This window comes from Xenopus tropicalis, chromosome 5, assembly GCF_000004195.4.
Source record: "Xenopus tropicalis strain Nigerian chromosome 5, UCB_Xtro_10.0, whole genome shotgun sequence".
Lineage (NCBI taxonomy): Eukaryota > Metazoa > Chordata > Amphibia > Anura > Pipidae > Xenopus > Xenopus tropicalis.
In genome coordinates, this window is record NC_030681.2 from 28,478,238 (window position 1) to 28,500,673 (window position 22,436).

General features: G+C 39.9%; 2 protein-coding genes across 3 annotated transcripts in view; one reads left to right on the forward strand and one right to left on the reverse strand.

The window, feature by feature from the left end:
* macrod2 (MACRO domain containing 2) overlaps positions 1–22,436 on the forward strand; it is a 1,296,131-nt gene that overhangs the window by 253,873 nt on the left and 1,019,822 nt on the right. The gene's annotated exons all lie outside the window — the stretch shown is intronic.
* Positions 7,362–20,403, reverse strand: flrt3 (fibronectin leucine rich transmembrane protein 3). Of its 2 annotated transcripts, XM_012962695.3 has the most exons (3): positions 20,156–20,403; positions 11,583–12,236; positions 7,362–10,873 (listed from the first exon to the last, which is right to left on the reverse strand). In XM_012962695.3, the coding sequence occupies exon 3, from the start codon at positions 10,834–10,836 to the stop codon at positions 8,890–8,892; it is 1,947 nt and encodes a 648-aa protein (XP_012818149.1). In that variant the 5' UTR covers positions 10,837–10,873; positions 11,583–12,236; positions 20,156–20,403; the 3' UTR covers positions 7,362–8,889.

The window sequence follows — 22,436 nt, forward strand, 5'->3', positions numbered from 1 at the left end:
TTTAACAATAAATAAAGAGAATAGTTTTCTAAGTTCTAATGATCAATGGTAATGATCGAAAACAGTTGTCTTAATCTTGTGTTGTTGTGTAATATAAACTGAAGTGGATACATGGTGGGAGAAAGTGGGGCTGCTGTGTAGAGGGTTGCAACATGGATAAGCATTTCAAAGATGGTTCAGAGAAGAAATGGACAAATCTATCATTATAGCAATGAAAAGTAGAGCCACCATCTTCTCTCTCTTCCCAGCAGTTCTTTATTGCTGTTTGACACTGTGGCACATGAGAAGTAAAGTAACATTTCTGATTTGACACTACTACATGTTTACAGTCCTGGTCAGCAGGAAGGGACCACTGGGAAGAGAGAGAAGATGGTGGCACAGCCATTTTAATGTGCATGACCAGTGCCTAAGATACTCCAAGCAAGAGACAGAAGATGGAGGCAGTGAAGCTCTCTTGGGCTGGTGTGTTTTTTTTAGCAACACTGGCTCAACTTATCTTTACATTTCTTGCCCCAGGAGTCCCTATGATGCTTGGATCCCAGGGTGAATGTTGTTTCTGCCTACTCCTCAAACCCTTGTAGTATTTTCACATAGCTTTTGTTATATGATGTCATATTCAACTTAATAATATCTAGATCTTGAATGGTGGCAATAGGACATAGGTGGGTACTAAAGATGTAATTGGATAAGCTGGAGGGCTTCACGTTGCATATACCAGCACTAGGACCCCTTTTTATTCTGAACACATATTTATAGAAAAAAACAAAAACTGATAATGAATACAAGCGGCAAAGAGGACTCTGCCCAAAAAAGCTAGCAATCTAAAATAATCTATAATGCAAAGGCTGTGCTTTATCCTCTGTTTTGTAGGAACTTTTTAGATATTTTATGTTAAAATGCCTTGCCTTTTTATTTTGACAATGCCACAGGCACATCTCTGTAGGAATCCCTTCCATTCAATAAAAATTTCCAGTCAGCTTTCCTGGTGCTGTGAGACATTACCTGTTAGCAGCTTCAGTTGTTTGAAAATTCATTTTCGGCTCTTGATTAGAAGACAAGCAAATAATTAAAAGTATTTCCCCTCATTTTCTGCTCTGCAATATTTTTTGCATGGAGAGCAAGCCTGAAGGAAAAACACACATCCCATACTTCAAAGCTTAAGTTAATAAAAATTCATTGAGCTATCAGAACATGAAATCCCTGTTATTATGAAAGACATTTTATTGCCTTTATATTTTGGATAATGAGTGTCTAATAGGGTTGAAACAGTATGGCATGTGCATTTTTTTTTTTTTTTTTTACAATTTTCCTTATTTAATAAAATATTAATGTTCTCGGTTTGAGCAAAGTGAGCATATTGGTCCTTTATGAAGAACAACCATAGGCCCAGCTTCAGGATTCATATAGTAGATAGAGGTGACCAGAACACATTGATGGTGCACGGTTTGCAACCTTAGTAGGTATTGATCACTTTTACTCACTAAAGGTGGCCATACACGAGCAGATCCGCTCGCTTGGCGATGTCGCCAAGCGAGCGGATCTTCACCCGATATCCCCACCTACGGGTGGGCGATATCGGGGAGGATTTAGGTAAAAAAAAAATAATCCGATCGTTTGGCCCTGGGGCCAAACGATCGGATTATGTGGGCAGCAATGGGGCAGTCGGCTCGGGGACCGCATCAACGAGCCGATGCGGTCCCCGATCCGACCGGATTTTCTAACCTGGCCGATCAATATCTGGCCAATTTCAGGCCAGATATCGGTCGGCCAGGCCGCTCTGCTCTCCCCATACACGCCCGATTAGCTGCCGAATCGGTCCGAGGGACCGATATCGTCAGCTATAGTCGGCCCGTGTATGGGGACCTTAAGGGTGATGGCAAAAAGAACAGGAAAGGCTCTGGTTATGGTGGTGATTGGTGCAGGGGTGCTTGCCTTGGCCAAGTTCCAGGTACGCCATAGGCTTACCAATAAATATATGTGTATATGGATTGTTTAGTGTGTGCTAGCTGGGTCAGAGAGTCTGTTTATTGACATGCTGAGACACCAATTTAAAAACAATTACTAGGAACACTCGTAGAGATTACTGGATGAGTGATTAACCACCTAGCTGCCTGGGCTTTCACAATCCAGTGCTCACATGATGGGTTCCACTTCTCATCAGTCAAGGAGCAATCAATCCAGGCATGCGTTTCTTTAGGAATCTGAGATTATAGTTCATAAAAGTTGAAGCATGGGTATGGGAACCTGTGGATAATAGTATAAATATAGATTACACATACAGTAGAAGGATACAATATTGCCTTCTAATGGAATGGGTGAAACCAGCTTGTAGAGCCTTAGCCAAATGGGCAGGTTTAATTTTTTTCATCTGATCGGGGACCGCATTGGCTCATTGATGTGGCCCCCAATCCGACTGTGCCTATGCCCACTATTTTATTTTGATCATTTGGCCCTACGGCCAAATGGTCAAATTAGCCCAATCTCGCATACCCGTAGGTGGGGGAGAAGATCCACCCTCTTAGTAACCTCTCCAAATGAGTGGATCTTACAGTGTATGGCCAGCTTAAAGGTCTTCACTGATATCCTATGGGGCCTGGGGCTTTCAGCAACAGAAGTCTAAAAAATACTAGAAGTCACCAGCAGTAGAGAGAGACAAAAAGGAGTCTATGGCCAGGGCAGCTAGCATATATTCATATCTAAAGTTGCCCATACAAGTGTAGATTTTGAAAAGATCTTTACATTATCATAGGACCAAGGTTATTGTGAAACAATTTTTTTAAATTCTGATTTGCCTATCAACAAAAACAACCCTTTCAAGGAAACTACCTGCTAGGTCCTGCAAACAACTGGACAATGGACAGAAGCAGAATAGAAGCAGAATATTCAAGGGTTAAAAATAATTCGGAAAGATGCTTAAGAGTTTTTCAAAACTTTATTGGTAGAATAATTATAAAATTAAATGTGCCTTCTTTTTTTGCATTTAGACAGGAGTTGCCCTGTAAATTGCAATTCTCCTTAATAGGTATATAAAATAGATTTATAGACGAATCACAGTAAGACAGGGAGATGAGACACCGCAGGCAAAGTCTCTGCTCAAAGAACCCTAACTGTCGCCTGATCACAGTGCCTGGTTATTACAGAAACCATATAGTTAAGAAAAATGCCATCAGCATGGATCCTGAACCTTTAGCCGCTGCCAGAGGCACGCACAGTAGTACAAGGCATTAAACACTGCACATCTGTACAGATTATTATTTCAGAATTTAAATAGCATTTGGGGCAACATGGAAAACTGTATAACAGCCCTTAAAGCAAAAATAAAATATATCCCATATCTATATATCATAAGACATGTCATCTTTTTTTGGATACAGAAAGCAGTGCTGCCGGTGGTTTTCTGTAATTATACCTTCTGGGTCCTTTTTTGGAGATATCAACCTTACTGAATCTGTACCTGGTGATTTTTGGAATTATATATATTTATTTATATATACCGTGGCATGCCAATAAAATAAATATATGTCCTATTAGATGGTTCTTAATGATATCATGAGTTAAAACTGGTGCATAGTGATTTCACATGTGACTTTGAGCCACCATTTGGGGGGGAGAGTCCAGTTCTGATACCCAAGAGATGTGTAAGTATTATCCATGGGTCATGAAGGCATGGGGCTTGCAAAGTTGGGCTGCTTTCTGGGACTGATGGTGCAATTTGGGTGTGTGGTTAAAGTGACAGTTGTGTTGCCATTTTTTGTGGGATAGGGGCCTTTTACTTGTATCTATGGGAGGGCCTCATAATTTCTGGTGGCAGCCCTGCTCATACTTTTTTATGGTTATGGAACTTCAAGGGGAATTCCCATGTTAATATATTACGGATGCGCAGAATCCACTCTTTTGGGATTCTGCCGAACCCCTAATGCTTCATGAAAGAATCATCCGAACTGAATACAAATCCTATTGTGCAATTAGGATAAGAAAGGGTTAAAGAGAAATGTACATCGCATTATTTTAAAGATTGGGATTTGGTTCAGCCAGGAGCATGGATTCAGACAAATCCAAATCCTGATGAAAAGGGCCTGGATTCGATGCATCCCTATTATATATACAAGACTGGTCTATAGTTAATCAGTAGCTGTAGGGCTGCTGCTTAGCATGATAAATTTATATAAGTTACCCCTTAGCTTAGTGATCTCCAACCAGAGGCTCGAGAGTAACATGTTGCTCCCCAACCCCTTGGATGTTGCTCCCAGTGGCCTCAAAGCAGGTGATTATTTTTTAATTTCTGGCTTGGAGGCAAGTTTTAGTTGCGTAAAAACTAAGTATAATGCCAAACTGAGCCTTCTATAGGCTGCCAGTCCACATAGGGACTATTAAGTAGCCAATTATAGCTCAACACTTTTTCCATTTAAATGTGGCTCATGGGTATAAAAGGTTGGGGATCCCAGCCTTAGCTATGTCCCTGCACAAATTCGATTAATAAGTTTATTATTTCATAAATATATTTTTTCTCTTTATATAAAGAGTCAAGTTTTGCACCAAATCATTTTTCTTTCCAACATGTGACTAATTTTTTTTTTGTTTTTTTGTACAATTTCCTAAAGCAAGCTGTTCTCCTGCTGTAAGGTGGCGTAAACTATTACATTCTTTTGAAAGCTTGTAGCAAGTTTTTCTTGAATTCTGTCAAAATATTGATTCTTATAACTGCCTGATGTGGGAAATTCTCACTCAGGCCAAAATACATTTTCACATGGGAAACCATTTGTACATAATAGTAAGTTGTGCAGGGAAAATGGCTGAGAACAGGGAAAACACATTTTTACAATTCTAGTACATCTACCTCTATATGTATAAATACTATACAGGTATGGGACCTGTTATCCAGAATACTTGGAACCTGGGGTTTTCCAGATAAGGGATCTTTCCGTAATTTAGATCTCCACAATGTAAGTCTGCTAAAAATCATTTAAATAAATATTTAATAAATCAAATAGGCTTATTTTGCCTCTAATAAGGATTAATTATATCTTAGTTGGGATCAAGTACAAGGTGCTGTTTTATTATTACAGAGAAAAGGGAATCATTTTTAAAAATTAGAATTATTTGCTTATAATGGAGTCTATGGTAGATGATCGTTCTGTAATTTGGAACTTCCTGGATAATGGGTTTCCGGATAAGGGATCCAATACCCATACTACAAAGAGTTAGTTGGAAGTTAGAGTTCACCATTTGATAAATAAGCTTGTGAATGTGGCACTAAACGTAAATGTAAAGCTGAACAACCCTGTTAAGTTGCTATTTAAAAGCCATTACAGTGGGTGAGACCAAATCAATGTCGATAGGTTCCCTATATCAGACCTTGCAAAGGTTTCCACTGATGGAGAAAATCCTGTCACTCCTGTGCTGCCTGCCATGTCACCTCACTACCTTTGCTGCCTGCCTTTTATTCCATCACCCAGTATGTATTGCTTTATTAGCCCTTGTATAGGCAGTAACGCCCTCACATTCACATTACAGTATCTAGACAAACAAAGGAGCACCTTTGATCGATATAGGAATGTGAAGTAGGAAGTGTAAAGTGCAATTGGTATGTATCTAGTGTGACGGTTTTATTTCTAGGGGGGGCAGAAGGGTGCGGAGCCAGTGTATGCACAAGGTTCTGCTTTGGCCACTGTTCCTGCTTTCTAGAGACAGCCAATGTACAGCAGGTATGCAGCCACATGCTTTCCATAAACTTGGAGCCATGACATTCCTGTCTGAGCCACTTGTTGCAAATCAGCTATGTGCATGTCGGAATTTATTATTTCATGAGATCTTGAAAATATTCAACCGTCATTAGCCCAAAATAACTATGTAGCCCAGTTTGGTATGTTTGAACTTGCCCAGCAAGTTTTCATTCTGCTATTTCAGTGGCTTTAAAAAAATATCCCAGTTGCACACAAGTTACACTTGTATTACTGCTCCTATGTGATTCCAGCACCATCTTAGTAGTCCCCTTACTTTCTACACATCACAGATATTAAGAGACAAAAACACGTTGAAAGATTTCTATCAGTATCTATGATACAAAGTATTGGCCAACCATCAAACCCTTACTGTCCATCATACCGGCCCTGTACTCCACCTCTATAGAACTTTCTGTGGGCCACAAACCCACATTTTGTATATTTGGCATCAACATTACATTACATTACATTAACATTTATTTATAAAGCGCCAACATATTCCGCAGCGCTGTACAATAAGTGTGGGGTACTGGGACAGTTCCTAGGTATACAAATGATACTAGCACTATTATACATGAATAACTGGAGAAATTGCACTGGTTGCTCAGAGGCCATGCTTATTATTTAACAATGCACCAGGCCTTGATAAATGCTGCATGGGGTACCATCATATCTAGAGGGGTCTGCCATTAATTTTCATTATAAGCATAACCCAAAATCAGTATCTTGTCTAGGGATCTCGATTTTATCAATGGGTTTCCTTGCTGAAAAGCCTGTACATTCCCAGTAATTTCCTACTGGAAACTTTCTGGACCTTCACAGAAATGAGTTTTAGGGCTAAAACTATTTTTCTGCAGGTCCAATAAAATCTATTTATTCCACATATCTACTAGGTGGCTGCTTAATAAGGAGAAAGCTGGAGCTGGAAATGTGGGTAAAGTGCTTAGAGCTTCACTGTTGAATCCCGTGTTCTGCAATATAAAAGGAAATAAGCACGTGCTATAGACCAGACTAGAGACACACTGCTCTTTCATCACAATGTTTATAAGTTTACTCTGCAAGAAAAATAAGCCATAGACTGCTATGAAGTCTTCTTATTTTCCAGTCCTATCTATGGTAGGCTGATAATTAGAAGTGGTGGCTATCCATGGCAAGATCGGTTTCTAGCACAGGAAACTCATGCTAAAAATATGTCAGCATCATTTTGCGAAGCCGACTTGCACATAAGCAATACAGAATGCTCTCTCTTAAACACAAATTAGGATAATTCCTCAGGTCAATCATTCCTGCTCTCACTTAACCACCCCTGCTCAATACTGACGCATGTACACAGGCCGTGTTTAGACAGTTGAGCACTTATTTGATCTCCAGGGAATTATCTGTGCCGCGCTTGCCTTCTGCTAGTATGTTTGCAATTCTAAGGTTGCAGGACACTTAATACTTTTGATAGCTTGATGGTCAAAATTGCAGATACAAAATGATAGGACTCAAGTGAACAAAGAAGCAATAGAAATCTGCAAATAATTGCTGCTGATTAGGTTTCCTAATAATAGCTAGCAAATGTGCTCAAGCTTGGAGCCTGGGATTTCCCCCCCCCCCCCTTCCTCTACAGAACAAATAAAACAAAGTGAATCGCAGTAATGTTGTACGTGTTTTTTCCCATTTTATTCGGCAATATTTTTCATAGTTCGGCATTTATGAAAAAATTGTCACTGAAAGAAAGCTGAATACATGTAGCATTGGATCAAGGCACATACAAGACTGGCCAAAGGGCTTAAAACGCACTTTGGTTCTTATCCAAAAAAAAAAAAAAAAAAGTGGAAAAATATTATGGCAACAAAAGTGTATATTGTGTTCAATAGTAAATAGCTCAATTAATGGTAAGGTAAAAAAAAACAAAACAAAACATGGCATTTCTTTAATATTACGTAATGAACTGGTCTAGTAATGGGCACTATTCCATGTACCACACAGGATTCTGGGTAATAGCCAATATTCTGGAAAACTACGTTTAGATATAATTTTTATTTTTTGCATGGCTCAGATGAGTAAAATTGCATTTATTTATTTTCCCTGGGGCATAGAGTAAATGCTATTACATATTCCTATACTTTAAATAAATTACTGCATAAATTACGGTGACGGTTTAATAACACTTTATAGAATTACTTATGTGCCAGCGATCCCTTTCATTGTGAGCCCTTTGGGAAACCGTGTATGTGGTGCGGGAATAATATGCGTGTATACAAAGTATTCTGTGTGCTCAAATTTGCACAAATTCTAAAAAATTTTAGAATTCATAAATCATTTTTTGAAATGTTGTTTAAGAACTTGATGCCAAGACTACATAGTACCGTTTAAAAATGGCAGCATATGATTTATTTTTGGGAGCTGAAAAGTATCTGCTTGTGAAAGTCGCCATGGTTTTTTATATCTTTTTATACATATTTTAAAATGTGACCTAGGATTTGTCTGGAAGCAATATACTGATAGAATGGTATAAATTCAAACATAAATATGATTTTATTTGCTAAATGAAATGATTGAGTATATAACCAGATGCAGTTGTTTTTAAACAAGCGATAATGCCCATTACTACACACATTTTGTTTATATAGCTATCTCTTGTACAGTTCTTGACAGGCCTCCTAAAACCGAGAGCTGCGTAACAGACTGTGGCTACTTTCTATTTACTGTGTTTAAAAAACCAAATGCAAAATATGCTCTGTGCTTTGTACAAGGATCAGAAAAGAGAACCCCCAAAAACGGAACAAAAAAAAAAAGTCTGATTGTTCAACACAGCAAAATAAAATAAAGAAAAATTGTTTTTTTTTTTTTCACTTTCACAGTTGACAAGTCATATTACTCAGTAGAACACAAAAAGTTAAATGGTCCGTAACTTCAATATTAGCAAGGAAAATACAGTACAAATTACAAAAAAATACTAAAAATAGAAGATTGTGGTCAGGTGTCGTGCTACATTTAATCGCAGCACCAGCCTGAAATTTTAAACTTTTAATAAAAAGTTCTTAAATATAAATTATATGGCAAATGTACAGTACATTGCTCCTTCAATCTCGTATCCAGTGTTTTGCAGTAGAACAGTGAATTCCAATCACTCGTTTTTTAGTTCATATATAAAAAAAAAGTCTTGTGCCGTTCCGCATCATGAATGTGAATGATCGGAATCTGGTATACCACTGTCTCTGTAACTCCTGTTACTACTGCTTTCACTGTGACTGTTTTTGTACAGGCTCACTCCATTGGGTGGAAATATAGTGTGTATTATAAACTCCTCCTTGGATATTGGATCACTGTTTATTGGTATCATCGGAAAAGACGTCTCCCTGATTTCTAAAATGGAATTGTCCTTCTTTGTACCAGCTTCTGCATAGTCATCTTTTCTTCTGCGACCTTTGCTGTAGGCACAGTTCCTGGAAAACAGAGACCCATTCCTGTGTACGTACCAACACACCAAAGCAAGGAGGGTAATAGCTACGAGAGCCACCGCTCCTCCAATGATTGCAGCTAATGGTAAACTTGAGTTCTTATAAGGCTCCTTCTCTTGCTCTCTGTTCAACGTGGTGGTTGGGTTGTACATTTTAAGTGGAGCAGTCTCTGTTTCAATGCAAACAGGGGTTTCATCGGAAAGGTAGATGTTGCCGGTTTCCATGGGAACCATACATATTCGATATGGTGACTCTGGCTCAAGAGCTGTAAGCAAATACTCTGTCCTGTCACCGGTCACAATCGTTTCTGTTATAGATCCAAAAACAGGACTATGTCCCAGTTGCCAGCTAAGTCTCAAAGCAGTCATTGGCAGGGCCACTTTCCAGGAGATATAAATAGTCTCTGTCGTAATGGATTTCACCTGAATCGTGATAATTTTTTTGACTGGTATTGGCGTTGTCCGAAAGATTTTATTGATATCCGGAGGTCGTATTTCAGGCTGTTTGGTCACAGGCACTGGCCACTGGCCTTGTGCTGGAAGCAAAGAGTTTAACACTGTTGTTGTGACATGAATTGTATTTGAACCAATCCTGTCTTTACAATCAAACAGTTCTTTGTTAAGGTCTTTGATGGTCATTCCTCTTACTCTTTCTGGAGCCTGGCACATCAGCCCACGTACGTTAACTTTGGAAGGCAGAGATTGCAGCCAGTCACGCACCCACTTCATTTTACAACCACAATACCAAGGGTTGTTGCGAAGGAATAACTGGGTTAGATTATCCAAGTCATCAAATATACCCTGAGGTAAAGCTGTGATATTGTTATTTGACATATCAAGGCGGTAGAGTTGCGTTAAATCAGCAAATGCATTAGGTGGTACATAGTTCATATGGTTTTCTTGAAGGTAAAGCTTTCTCAGGTTGGTGCCAGGCAGGTTTGCAGGAGGAGAGGTAAGAGAATTGCGTACTAAAGAGAGTTCTGTCAGATTGATCAAGTTCATAAAGACCCTTTCTCCCAGACCATTATTGTTTAAAAGGTTCCCATCCAAGACAAGACGTTTCAGATTGGTGAGGTCTTGCAAAGAGATCTCAGCGATGGTGGAAATACGGTTATCATCCAAACGTAGCTCTTCTATTGTTCTAGGCAGGCCCCATGGTATTGTGCTTAGGTGATTTCTGGAAAGGAACAGGAGCCGTAGAAAGATGTTGTCTCGGAAAGCTCCATCCTCTATACTGACTGCAGATACAGAATTATCATCCAGATGCAGCTCTTCTATGGAAGGAATCTGTGAAAGTGCATCGTAGGTTATAGTCCGTATATTGTTTTCCTGTAGGTGCAGTTCTTTGACATTTTTTGGGAGATTTATTGGAAATTCATCTAAACTGTTGCGATACAAGTAGATCCTCTCAACTTTGTCCAGCCCTCTTAAATCAGAAGGTATACCAGCGTTATTGATCTGATTATTTTGCAGGTAGAGGGTGGTAGCGTCATCTGGTATACCTGAAGGAATGGACGTCAAGTCCCTATCATTGCAATAAATGAAGCCTCCATCACAGCGACACACTGAAGGGCAGGGTTTGGCATTGACATATTGTGGTGATATTCTAAATAATAGTAACAACTGAGCCCATGCAACAAATAAGTTCCAAGTTTCTGTAGACATGGTCACTGATGATTTCTTCCCAATGGTGTCACGAAGCCTGTAACAAAAATAAATACAGTCAATATGTAGAAGGGGAAGCCTTTGCAGTGATGGGATGACCTACATTACTAATACACACCGTATACTTAGGCAGTTTTTGTTCAACCCAACAAAATCCCCCCATTTTTTTCATAGAAATTATGTTTACGGATAGACATACAAAGAATGAAACTGCCAGACACGTTAAGCTTAGATAAAATATATCAGGCGAGGTGGTAGTTAAATCCATAGGCTTAGGAATGCTGCACAGGTTACATTATATGCAGTTAAGTATTGTTTCCCCATGCTTAACATTTCACTTTCATTTCTGAATGCTTTCATTATGGCACATATTTTCTATTTAAGAACACCTTAATCTTCCAAAATACCACTTTTATCACTAAATGACTTATGTAGAGGCCCTGCTAAAAGTTAGTATTAGCTGAATAATACTGGAATAGGTTACCCTTCCCTACCTTGATTGTAAATACAAATATGTCCTATGTCCAAAGTTTTTTCTAAAATCACTTATAAATTGCCTATACTTTCCTTATAACCCCCATTTAAGATGTTGGAAGAGTCTAAAAGGTTCAAGCTAGACAGCACATATTTGTCCTAGACAAGTGCTCGTGTAGTCTATGAATTTAGGCTATACAAAGAATATATCTGTCTACAGTCTCTCTCTCCAGTACCAGCAATTGACTTATCCTAGAGAATGGCATGCTTACCTGGAAAGTGTAAGTTGATGTTCTCTTGAAATATCCAGTAGGCAAAATGCAGGCAAGGCTTTGTGTTTCCAAGAATAGAGAGGTCTGGGTTATCTCATGTAGCACTCCCTTGTTCACAGTGCTTATTCAAACAATCCCAGCGAGTAAGAGACGGTGCCAAGGGTCACAATGCTTTGTTTGCATCACAACAAAAGTCTACCAGGGATGGTTAGCAAAGTAGGTCCTTGTGCAGGGAGCGTCCGTGGTCATAAAGCATTGTAAATACAACTAAATACAATTCTGACTGTTTCCTTTGGTCAGCTTAATTTTTTTGCCATAAAAATGCCTTCAACTTTGTAAATGTTCCTTTCCAAAGCCAGTTCTCCTCTGCATTAATAGATCCTATTTATAATATGGAACAGTTTTTAGGCCAAGAGCATGGTATTTGCCCTGCTTCCTGTGCAAAACAAACCAAGTGCGGTAATCAGATTCCATAAGATTCATACCCATAGCAAAATCATCCTTTTCTCCATGTTTTTCTCGAAAGCACCCCACTATATTAGAAACGTTATGAAGTCAGATGCTTGGGGCTGTAGGTTTCTTCAGAAAATACATGTGCCAGCTATTTCCCTTATTGATAGGTTCCTTATCGGATATCCTTGGTAGATTAAGCTCCTGGGGAGAATAAAAAAACAAACAGTTGTTAATTAAAAAAAGAAATGTTGACAGCAAGCATTTGCATACTAAACTAAAATGGAATGAAGTTCTTAGGCTGATTGAGGCATTTTCATTAGCATAATAGTAAAGAATTTCATTGACTCTGCAATCTGCTAAGCCTCAAAGTTCTCAGAGGTCACATGCTGGTACCGATGTCTGCCACGTCTACTAGGGTTTCAGCCATTCCAACGCATCCATCCAAGAGCAACTGTAATTGAAGTCAGCTTCAATCAACCAACTGCGGAGAAATTGCTTTAGCAAACGGTGACACCTGTCTTTTTCGATTACAAACTGAAGCACAATCACATTTTGTCCACCGCGTTATCTGTGTAATAGATAACCCAGGACAAGGGGGCCCATGGCTGCTCTGCTGCACACCAGATTTGGCTCATGTTGTGAGGCCTCCGATGGCCATAGTCCAAGTGGGTTCCATGCAACTTAAAGAGGTTTAATGATGCATGCTAAGCTAGTTTTGTTTTACCAGAGTACAACACTTTGGGTCGGAGGTTAAAGAATGTAGTTGTACAAAAACTTTCCTTTATTCATTAATACCCCCCTACAGGGTAATAAAAATAACTGGAATTTCTTTTTTTCTTTTAAACTGATCTATGGCATGTTACTTAACTACAACTCCCAGACAGTCTTTGGCTGACTGATGAAGCTGAGAATTCTACTTCTACAGATACTAAATAGCAAAAAGCTGGTCACCATTACTGACTATTACTACTTTCTCCATTTTGGACCTACTTTACCTGATCGTCCACCTACGCCCTACCCAGATCTACTGTTTAGATGCTACTTTGGGGAGTCACCCCTCACTCCTCAAGACATCACTCCTTATTAAAAAAAACAAAAACATATTTTGGTTTTCTTTTTTTCATAATAAAATGAGTGCCCACGGGGGGAAATACCCACGCCCCATCTGTAGACGTAATTTGAGAAATACATTTCCTATCAAGCTGACCACAATAATATATGCGTCCGAGTACAAGAAGCGCCATTATTCTCTTACCCCCACATCTGTCTATGATTTGACAACATCCCCTTTGTTTATGGATGTGCAGGGTCATCCTTCTAAGGTGCTTAGAGCGACACGTGAAAGAATTAAAATGAACTGGAAATACTTGACCCTGAAATTAAGGAATGCCGTAGCAGCAATTTGCTTCTCCACTCAGTAATTACATGGCATCCAGCATGCAGAGCATCTGCCAGAGAATTAAAATGTACTGAATTGCCAGTGTGCTGAATAAGACAGACAGGGGCCTTCTTTATAATAAATCCATCCCTTCCCTAAATAATTCATCTGTAGCTGTGCAGCCATAGGATGGCCGTGTGTGCGCTATACTGAACAGACTATCACATCTCATGGGTTTTTATAGTTCCGTCAGACAGGGAAATAAAAATTCCTTTAATGAAATCTTTAACGAAAGATTGTCAAACAGCATTCAATTGCACCAATAACCAACAATAGAAACTCGTAATGACTGAGATGCAATTAGCGAATGTTATTGTTACAACCGTCTATAGGAAACTACCCAGAAGCACATAGCAGCCAAGGAAGGTTTTTAACCATTAGCAAAAAAAAAAAAAAAAAGACATTTCAGATCATATATCTTAACTAAGATTGCTAAAATATCATTTTTGTTTTCCTCCATTTTATCTCTGCCACATGTTAGAACTGCTCTAACAACTGCTGGGGTAAATGCTTTCTGCAGCTAAACATACAATAAAGCATTTTTATGGCCTTCGCAATCTGCTTTCCCTTAATTAAAAAACAGTTGTTTCATTTCACATTTGTAGCTTTGATCATGAGTATTTAAGGTAATTGTCGGGGGTTCTGTGTGTGCTCACAGTTTGCGAGGATTAAACTTTTTATCATAAAGAGCTAAAAGGTACAGACATACACACACCTTTATACATATGCACACTTGGAACCTGATGCCAAGTGACCCAAATTAGCATCCAAAATGAGGGGAAATGAATGCAAACGATATATAACCCTGTGTGCATAATAATATTTGTTTGTGTTTCCCTTGTTTTATCTCTGCCTTGCAAGTTCAACTGTTTCCTTTTAGCCCCCATTGTTATGCAAACAGTTTTTTTATTGCCACCATTGTGGTGGAAGCCACTGGACTCAACTGAAAGCTCATTAAGGCTGCTGAGGAGTGGGAACTGTTTTCCTGCCGGCAGCACAGAGCAAACAAGATAGAAAGAACCACACGTCTCTGCGAGAGGGGAAAGAAAAGTTATGTGAATTGAAATAATTCTTTCCCCGCCTTTTCCTTAGGTTAATGAAAAGAAATCGCTTCCTTCGCATCTGCTCGCCACTTTGTTTGATACTCGGTATTTTGCATTTGAATGGCTGCCATGATGTCAAAGTTAGAAACCTAGGCACTCCTAGCGATACATAGACACAGGGTTCTCTTTGATTCTCCCTCTCTGCCACTGCTGACCTTCCGTCATTAAAACACAGATGGATGCATAAAATATCATGCTCCCAGCCGTTGCTGGGTAGGGCTGGGCTGACATTGATGCACTTCCCAGCCTGTCCATTTGGACTCGTCCTTATTCCACCATCTTGCACTTCATAGAGTGTCTTAGAACTAGAACTGTCTAATTTAAATAAAATAGTGGAAGGTTAATGTGTTCTGGGCCAATTAGTTTATGAAATGACTGCTATATATAATGAAGGAAGGTCCATAACTGGATTGCTGGGTAGTTATTCAATTGAGAACATCTAATTGAAGTGGCCTTGCCACCATTGCATTTCTTGTGAAGTTATTCTACTAATTACAGGTACAGCTTAGTTTTACTAGTCCTTCTGAAGTTTGTTGACTATGTATTTGGTCTAAAATATAGAGGATCGGACAAAATGATTCCTCGCCCTCTTCTTAGCAGAAGGCCTTACTGAATGGAAATATAGTATTTATGCCAAGTAGGGCTCCTATGGGATAACAGGCACCTTAAGTATTCCCTTAGATGTTGGTGTAATGTATCTGCCCACAATGATTTATTGGAAAGGAGATCTTAACTTTATATCGATGTGTATTCATTGTTTCTAGAGTGTGTTGTCAAAGAGCACAGACCTATGAAGAAGGACCCTTAGGTAGAAGGAACATTGCCCAAATCTCATAGACAATGCAATATAAAATTAAAATAGAAAGTTGTTTTAAATCTCTTTAGTGTTTATGTAAGAAGGTTCTTCTAGCTGTCATTAGACTACATCATTGACAGTGAAGTAGCCAAAGGCTTTCAGAGGCTGCTGGGACATGTAGTTTAGCAAGCAGCTGGAAAGCCACATGTTGATTTAAGGAGCTTTCTCCAAAGCCTGCCTCGTCTGTATTAAGTCTTTGCTATAAATTACCCACAGTGTTATGTATACAGAGATCACATTTTGTCTATAATTGTCCCCTTCCTTTTCATTTCTAGAAATAACAATCCAAACAGTGGAGGACTCAACGTTCTACCAAACCCCTCATGAACTATATTACTTACAGCCATGTTACAAATCACTTTATTTCTACTGATTGTTAAATGAATGCAGTCTAAGGCTCTCTCTCGTTCTTCAAAGTTGCCAAGGAAACTTACTCCACGGCAGCGAGAGAGAGAGAATAGAGAAATAAATGATGCCATTGTTCGTCAAGTACGTAGGGACGCGGAGCTGAAGTGAAGAATTACCTGCTTAGCACTTTAACAAATTCCCCACACTTCACCTTGAGGTGGGGAAAGTGCTTTGGAGCTTGGGTGAAAAGCAGCTCTGTCCTATTTTTGCTTTGCCAACTTTGAGGAGGCGCTGACTGAATACCTACTTAATAGGAAAAAAAGTGAAATTTGATTTTAAAATCATATAAGGCTCAAATGGCCTTACGCGTTTTGTGCATGAAAAGCTACAGGCCATTGCTCCCTTACATGCTTTAATAATAAATTCCCCTTTTTTCTACTCCTGATTGGTCAGTATCTATTTAAAATTAGGATGTTGTCCTCCACCTGGGCCCCATGTCACCATAGATAAGCTTATCCTATGATTGGCAGTATTGTGCCACGTCTTAGGTTTCACTGTTTCTGTTTTTTGGTCCCCCACAATGCTTTAAAATTGCTTATTTCTGAATCCCCATAACCTTTTAAAATTATCCTTTTTGGATTTTAATGTATTAGATTATTAAGGTTTCTAGGGCCTTACCAACCCTATCAGCTATGAAGCAGCTATTCCCGAATTATTTTATATATATTTACTTATTCTTTATTATAGTATATTTTAATCACATATATATATATATAAATATATATTTATGTATATGTTTATATTAATGTATATTTTTATATTAATAATATAATAGTAACATTTACATTTGAGTGGTTTTTATTGAAAAAATGTGGTTAAACTACTGGGAATTTGTATTGTAAAAAAGAAAATTCTGTCAGTCTAAACCTTGTTTTCTTTTTCTGCTCTGATTCCAAATCAGAATATGGAAGTAATTAAATTAAAATGAAAGCAAGATGTATAACGTGAAATATTTGTGCAATATAAATAACTGTGTGTTTAAATAAATATGCCCGTAAAATGTATTTTTTTACAAACATCCTAATCCTCCTAATTTTCAACAAAAAACAGAGTTTAGACATTTTTCTTGCTTTTTTTTTTGTTTAAGTGGAAGGGGAAAAAAACCCCCCACAAACCAGGAGTTACAGACAGAGAGATGAAAAATCGATGGCGGGGCGTCTCCAGCTGTGCGTATGCCCGCTTGGGGGTGGTACACACTGCTAGATGCCTTTTTCTGTCGAGCCCCACAAGTCAGACACTCGCTGTTTCATTCCACTTTCCCTGGCTTTAATTGCAACAAAGTCTCCCGTTGAGCGGAACATTGGTGTCTGCGAGAACAAGGAATAGTCCTCTTTTTGAAAGACTTTGTGCAGCCCTAATGGCCATGTTGATTTCATTAACCATGGTATTTATTTAGTGATTACCACTGACAATGCCGCCAACACAAAATAGTGCAAACAGCACTAAACTGAAAAGCCATGTTTTCCCTCTGACCGCTGCCTTCTGCCACTGTCTGAATTATTTAGCCCCGGGTTATGCAACACAATCGAGCAAAATTCCTGCAACGGATCCCGTCAGTTCGTTTTACAGTCATGCCCCTGCATTGAACGCATTGCTGCTCCCAGTAATGAAGGGCAGGAATAAAGTTTATACTGTTTACATGGAACTCCTGCCTGCTGCCCTCTTGCTGAATCCACTGCCAGCCTAGGCTGACAAGGGATGCTGGGAGTTGTAGTACAGTCGAGACAGGGGATATGTGATGTACAAGGAAATTAACACCCCTTTCATATATAATAGTTACAGTTTGGCCCTGAATACATTGTATTACTAATATCAGTCCTACTGCTTTTCTTTAATCAATAAGATGCAAATGTAGCCACAAAACTAGACCTAATATATTCCCCCCACAGAGAGAGATTCAAGGCATCCCTTTGATGTCATATAGGTTACTGGGTTACCCATTAGCTCACTACAAGGTTACAGACAAAACATCACCCTACCATAGGACCATGGCCATCCAAGATAATATGAACCCCAAATTTCCAAACACCACCCCAAGGTACTGAGACCCCTTAGTCTCTAGTATATAATCAGATAATTTTGCCACAGCAAAGGGTTAACAGGGATACTGCTCCCCCCAAAACCTGTGCAATAAAAGCAAACAATTCATGGACAGAATGACTTTACTCAAGCCTTTGCCTTAACATGGGGAGAGGTTTTCCAATCAGTATGTCTAAACTGATAATTGTGTTTTTCATCCTGAGGGGAGTAATGTTCGTTAGGGGGCTAAGCGCCCGCCGGCAGTAGATGGTGAATATAATTGGACTTTATCTGATTGGACAGTGATGTACAGAGAGAAGGGACCTAGGGAATAGATAATTAATAGTTTGGTAACAAAGTCTGACAGCAGGCAGAATATGACCAAAGTGCACATCTCCCAACCTTGACTTGCCCACAGCGCTATCAGAACCGGGACGTGGCCTTTATAGACACCCGTGCTTGTCTGCTTGGCTCCCAACTAACACAACAACTAATGTACCAGTGGAAAGTTTGCCTCCTACAATCACAGCCACAGTACCTAACACTTAAAGGGACACTGCAACTTCAAAGCATATTGCAGCCATGTCCATTTTACTGGAGGTTAGACTGCTTCTCTAGAATGTTCCATTAAACTGATGCACATATTATAGGAAAAGAAAACAATCCAACTGCCTATAAATTAAATAGTTTTTATATTTACACTCCTTCCTACAGGCTGTGCCTACACCCAAATGGAGCATACATAAAGTACGCCAAGGCTACCCTATAGTTGAGATGAATTTGTTAAGAATTTGTTCCCATCCCTGTTCTCAGTCCATAAATAAATATATTGCATACAGGGGATATTAGAGGTATAGCGAGCACTAATAGTATTTACAGCCCCCACCAGATTATGATTGGAATAATGCGATTAGGAGGTAATACCTAAAGAATATATTTGCAAGGATTTTATAATCTTCTTTGTTGGCTAAAGCGAGCGGCAGAGCCCCAGCGAGAGGAATTTGTTTAATGGGAGCATTATGCCCTCACCACGGGCTGCCAGCAGCTGCACACCATGGGCACAAGCCAGGAGGGTACAGAGGTCTCTCCCCTGCTCTTGCTTTATGAGCACCCAGGGGAAGGTTTCCCTACAAACAACTAAACCTGCCCCCCCCCCCCCCAGCACAGCGGGCATTGATGCCTTTAGCGCCTGAATCCCTGTTTGCTGCCTGATCAAACGCTGGGCAGAAGTGGCAGGCTGCAACTCAGGGCAGATCAAATGAAAGGCTGATGTGGATTTTAGAGGCACCTTGGCTTTAACTTGCTAATTCTGCATATTTTCTACTTCATCCTTCTTGTGTTTATTAATCCCCCCCATTCCCAGCAGGGGCTTCCCCATGGCTGGACAATTCCCAGTGTCCCCCCTTAAGCTTCTCATTATCTGTCTGTCTCTCTGAGCCATTGCTATGCTGGTCACATCCTTGGCCAGGCAGTGGATTTGGGAGAGGGGGGTGCCTAGAAGGGGATAAGCCCCTCTCAGTCACAGTGCAATGGAAACAATTGGGGGCTAGCGGTGCAGCAGTTCAGGGATTGGAGTGTAGGTGTAGCTGTAGTGCAAAGTGCTCAGCTCTAACCCAAGTCACTGTAAATGAGCGTGCCAGCCAGGTCTCTCCATGTACAACTCCGCTTCCAGGGATGATCGATTTCCTTTCTTGGCTGCGGAGCACACTATTGGAGAGACATTGCCACACAAGCACTTTTACTGACCCTGGGAAAATGCAAGCTCTTTAATAATCAAATCCCCCCAATAGCCCTTCCAATGTAAAGTTTAGTGTCTGTGGGCTCACTAAGCTGCTGGTTACTGAGGAGCAGGACTGGAACCTAGGAATCTGATTGTATGTTGCACACAGGCACACACACAGGCATACACACACACACACAGGCATACACACACAAGCACACAGGCATACACAGATATACACACAGGCGCACACACACAGACACACAGGCACACATATACACACAGGCATACACACACAGACACACACACAAGCACACAGGCATACAAAGACATACACACACAGGCACACACAGACATACATACACAGTCATACACACACAGCTGGGAAGGGGCTCAACTTGAGTCCCCTATACACCCCCCACTATGAACTTTCCCTCAGTCAGCAGAGGTTGTGACTCCCCAGCCCTGATGATCCCTGCAGTCACAACACATAGCAACACTCACTTCCCATAATACACAATCGGTATGGCATTTCCCATGAATGAAATCTGCACAAGGGAGTGTTTCCATGCTTACCTGTCTGATCAGAGCCAGAGGGAAAATCCAATACTAAAACCAGATTCAGGAGTCATTCCAGGAGTAATGAGCAAAAAGAAAAAAAAAAAGGCAAGTCCTTAGGCTGCAGAGAGAGTGTCTGTGCAGGGAAACAGAAGAAACCATTCAGCTAGTACCATGCAGGATCAGTGAGCAGAGGGAACACATTCCAGGCAGATCCTCCCCAGCCCACCTCCAACTCTCAACTTAAAGCAAAGCATCTCACACAGCCACTGTGTATGCCTGATGTCATGCCTTGGGGCGGGGCAATCCGCAGGCCCCGCCCCCACTGAAGGAATCCGCCTCTGCAGCCTGAGTCCTCTGAGCGGCACAAGAGGGAGCTAGAGGAGCCCAATCCACAAACCGACAGACGGCATTTACTGTCCGTGTTGTCTGTGCGACTTCTCCTTTTTTGTGGATTTGTGTTTCTTACATTTAACCCCTTTGTCTGATAATGAGGAAATCGCTCGCTCTCCTTTGGTGCAGATTGAGAGGAAATAAAATCCCATAGAAATAAAATCCCATATACAGGGGAGGTTTATAGATGATAAATCGCTAGTGAATATTTTGACTGCGCTTATGGAGCTTACTTGACTTCTATTGTTGCGCTGTCTTGTCCTGAAGCCTCTGCTGAACACTAAGAGCGATTGCAGCTCTCTGTACAGCGCTCTCTGCCATTTATTGCTATTATTATTACTATTTTTTCAGGGAATTGCCCAGCTGTTAGGATTGTGTGAGCCCCAGACAAGGCACCCAGCAGAGTCATATAACTGCAAGGCTGTAAATACTGAGAATCCAGAGATATAAAGTGTGGGAAGGTGGAGGCAGTTCTGCTGGCAGGGGTGTATTAGAGTGCTTGAGTAGGATTCAGCCTGATTGCAAAGCTGTAGCACTGTCACTAGTGACAAGGGTCTAGTAGTGACCATTTCTGCCTCCCCCCTTAACAACTTTATTAAGTCCATGACTTGTGGACTCTCCCCCTATAGTACTGCTGAATATGGTCTGGCAATATAATAAATCAATAATATCTTAGGTTGTTAGGCCATAATTACCCTAGCAACCAGGCAGCAAGATGCCAGTAATCCTGACACCACGTTGCATTTTCAGGTGAAACGTTAATACAGAAATAGACCACATAAAGACCTTGGTCACTAAAAAGAGCCATACAAGGGTAGTATTGCAATTAAAAATATAAGATTATTGTGTAACAACGATTCAACATTCATAAGATATGTACACAATATCGTCCAAGGATCAAACATATTCATACCACCCAGCAATAAATAGCAAAAAAAGGTGAAGGCAGATACCCTGGATGGGAGAATTACCCCAACGTTTCAGTTTAGATGCCTTTGTCAAGGGAACTTTGAAAAATTAATACACCCTGAAAAAGTGGGCAATATAAAAAGTGTGCGAAAAATTAGTATAAAGTGAAAGTAGCATGCATGTTACTAAGTGGCCATTGATGAACCTCTTTATAAACTGCACTTACCCAGCATTCCATAGGTTTATGTGATTATTATTATCATTTATTTATAAAGCGCCAACATATTCCACAGCGCTGAACAATAAGTACAACAACTCTGTGAATAAAAGGGTGTGTGTGTGTATGTAATCTGTATTATGGAACAGCACAGTAAAATATGTTGCTGCTTTATGTATGTTTAACAATATTAATTTGATGAGTTTCTTACAGAAAATACATATTTTTGCCTGTAAAGAGATTTTGTTTCCTGGTTTTAATTGGGTTATTTCCAGCAATCTAGTTCTGCTTTATTACCCAGTTTCCAAGCAGAAAGGCCATGGAAAAATTCACCACTGAAGTAATAAAAAGTGGACGTAAATAGACAGAGCTGGTCATTTAGGTGTTTTTGCATCAGTGATCTGTTTCTTCCGTTTCAGCTGGAAATTTGCAGTGTTTGTGTGGGATTTCACCGAAGGCCGAAGAATTATTGTATCATGAGAGCCATTCTATCTATCCAACCTCACGTGACTCATGGTCACTAGTACTAAAGCAGTGCTAATACTTTGCAAGAAAATCTACTGTATCATCACCTTGGCTGTCAGTAGTGTTGCTAATCACTTTCACTGAATCTCTCTGTATGTCTGTATCCTATCTATCTATATATCTATCATCTCTGTTATATATGTTTATATCAACTCTCTGTCTATTTGAGTATATCTCTATCATCTATCTATCTATCTATCTATCTATCTATCTATCTATCTATCTCTGTTTATATGTTTATATCAACTTACCTGT

What these genes read in the sequence shown, in the direction of transcription:
- flrt3 (XM_012962695.3), bottom strand. Translation starts at nt 10,836, where the DNA reads ATGTCTACAGAAACTTGGAACTTATTTGTTGCATGGGCTCAGTTGTTA.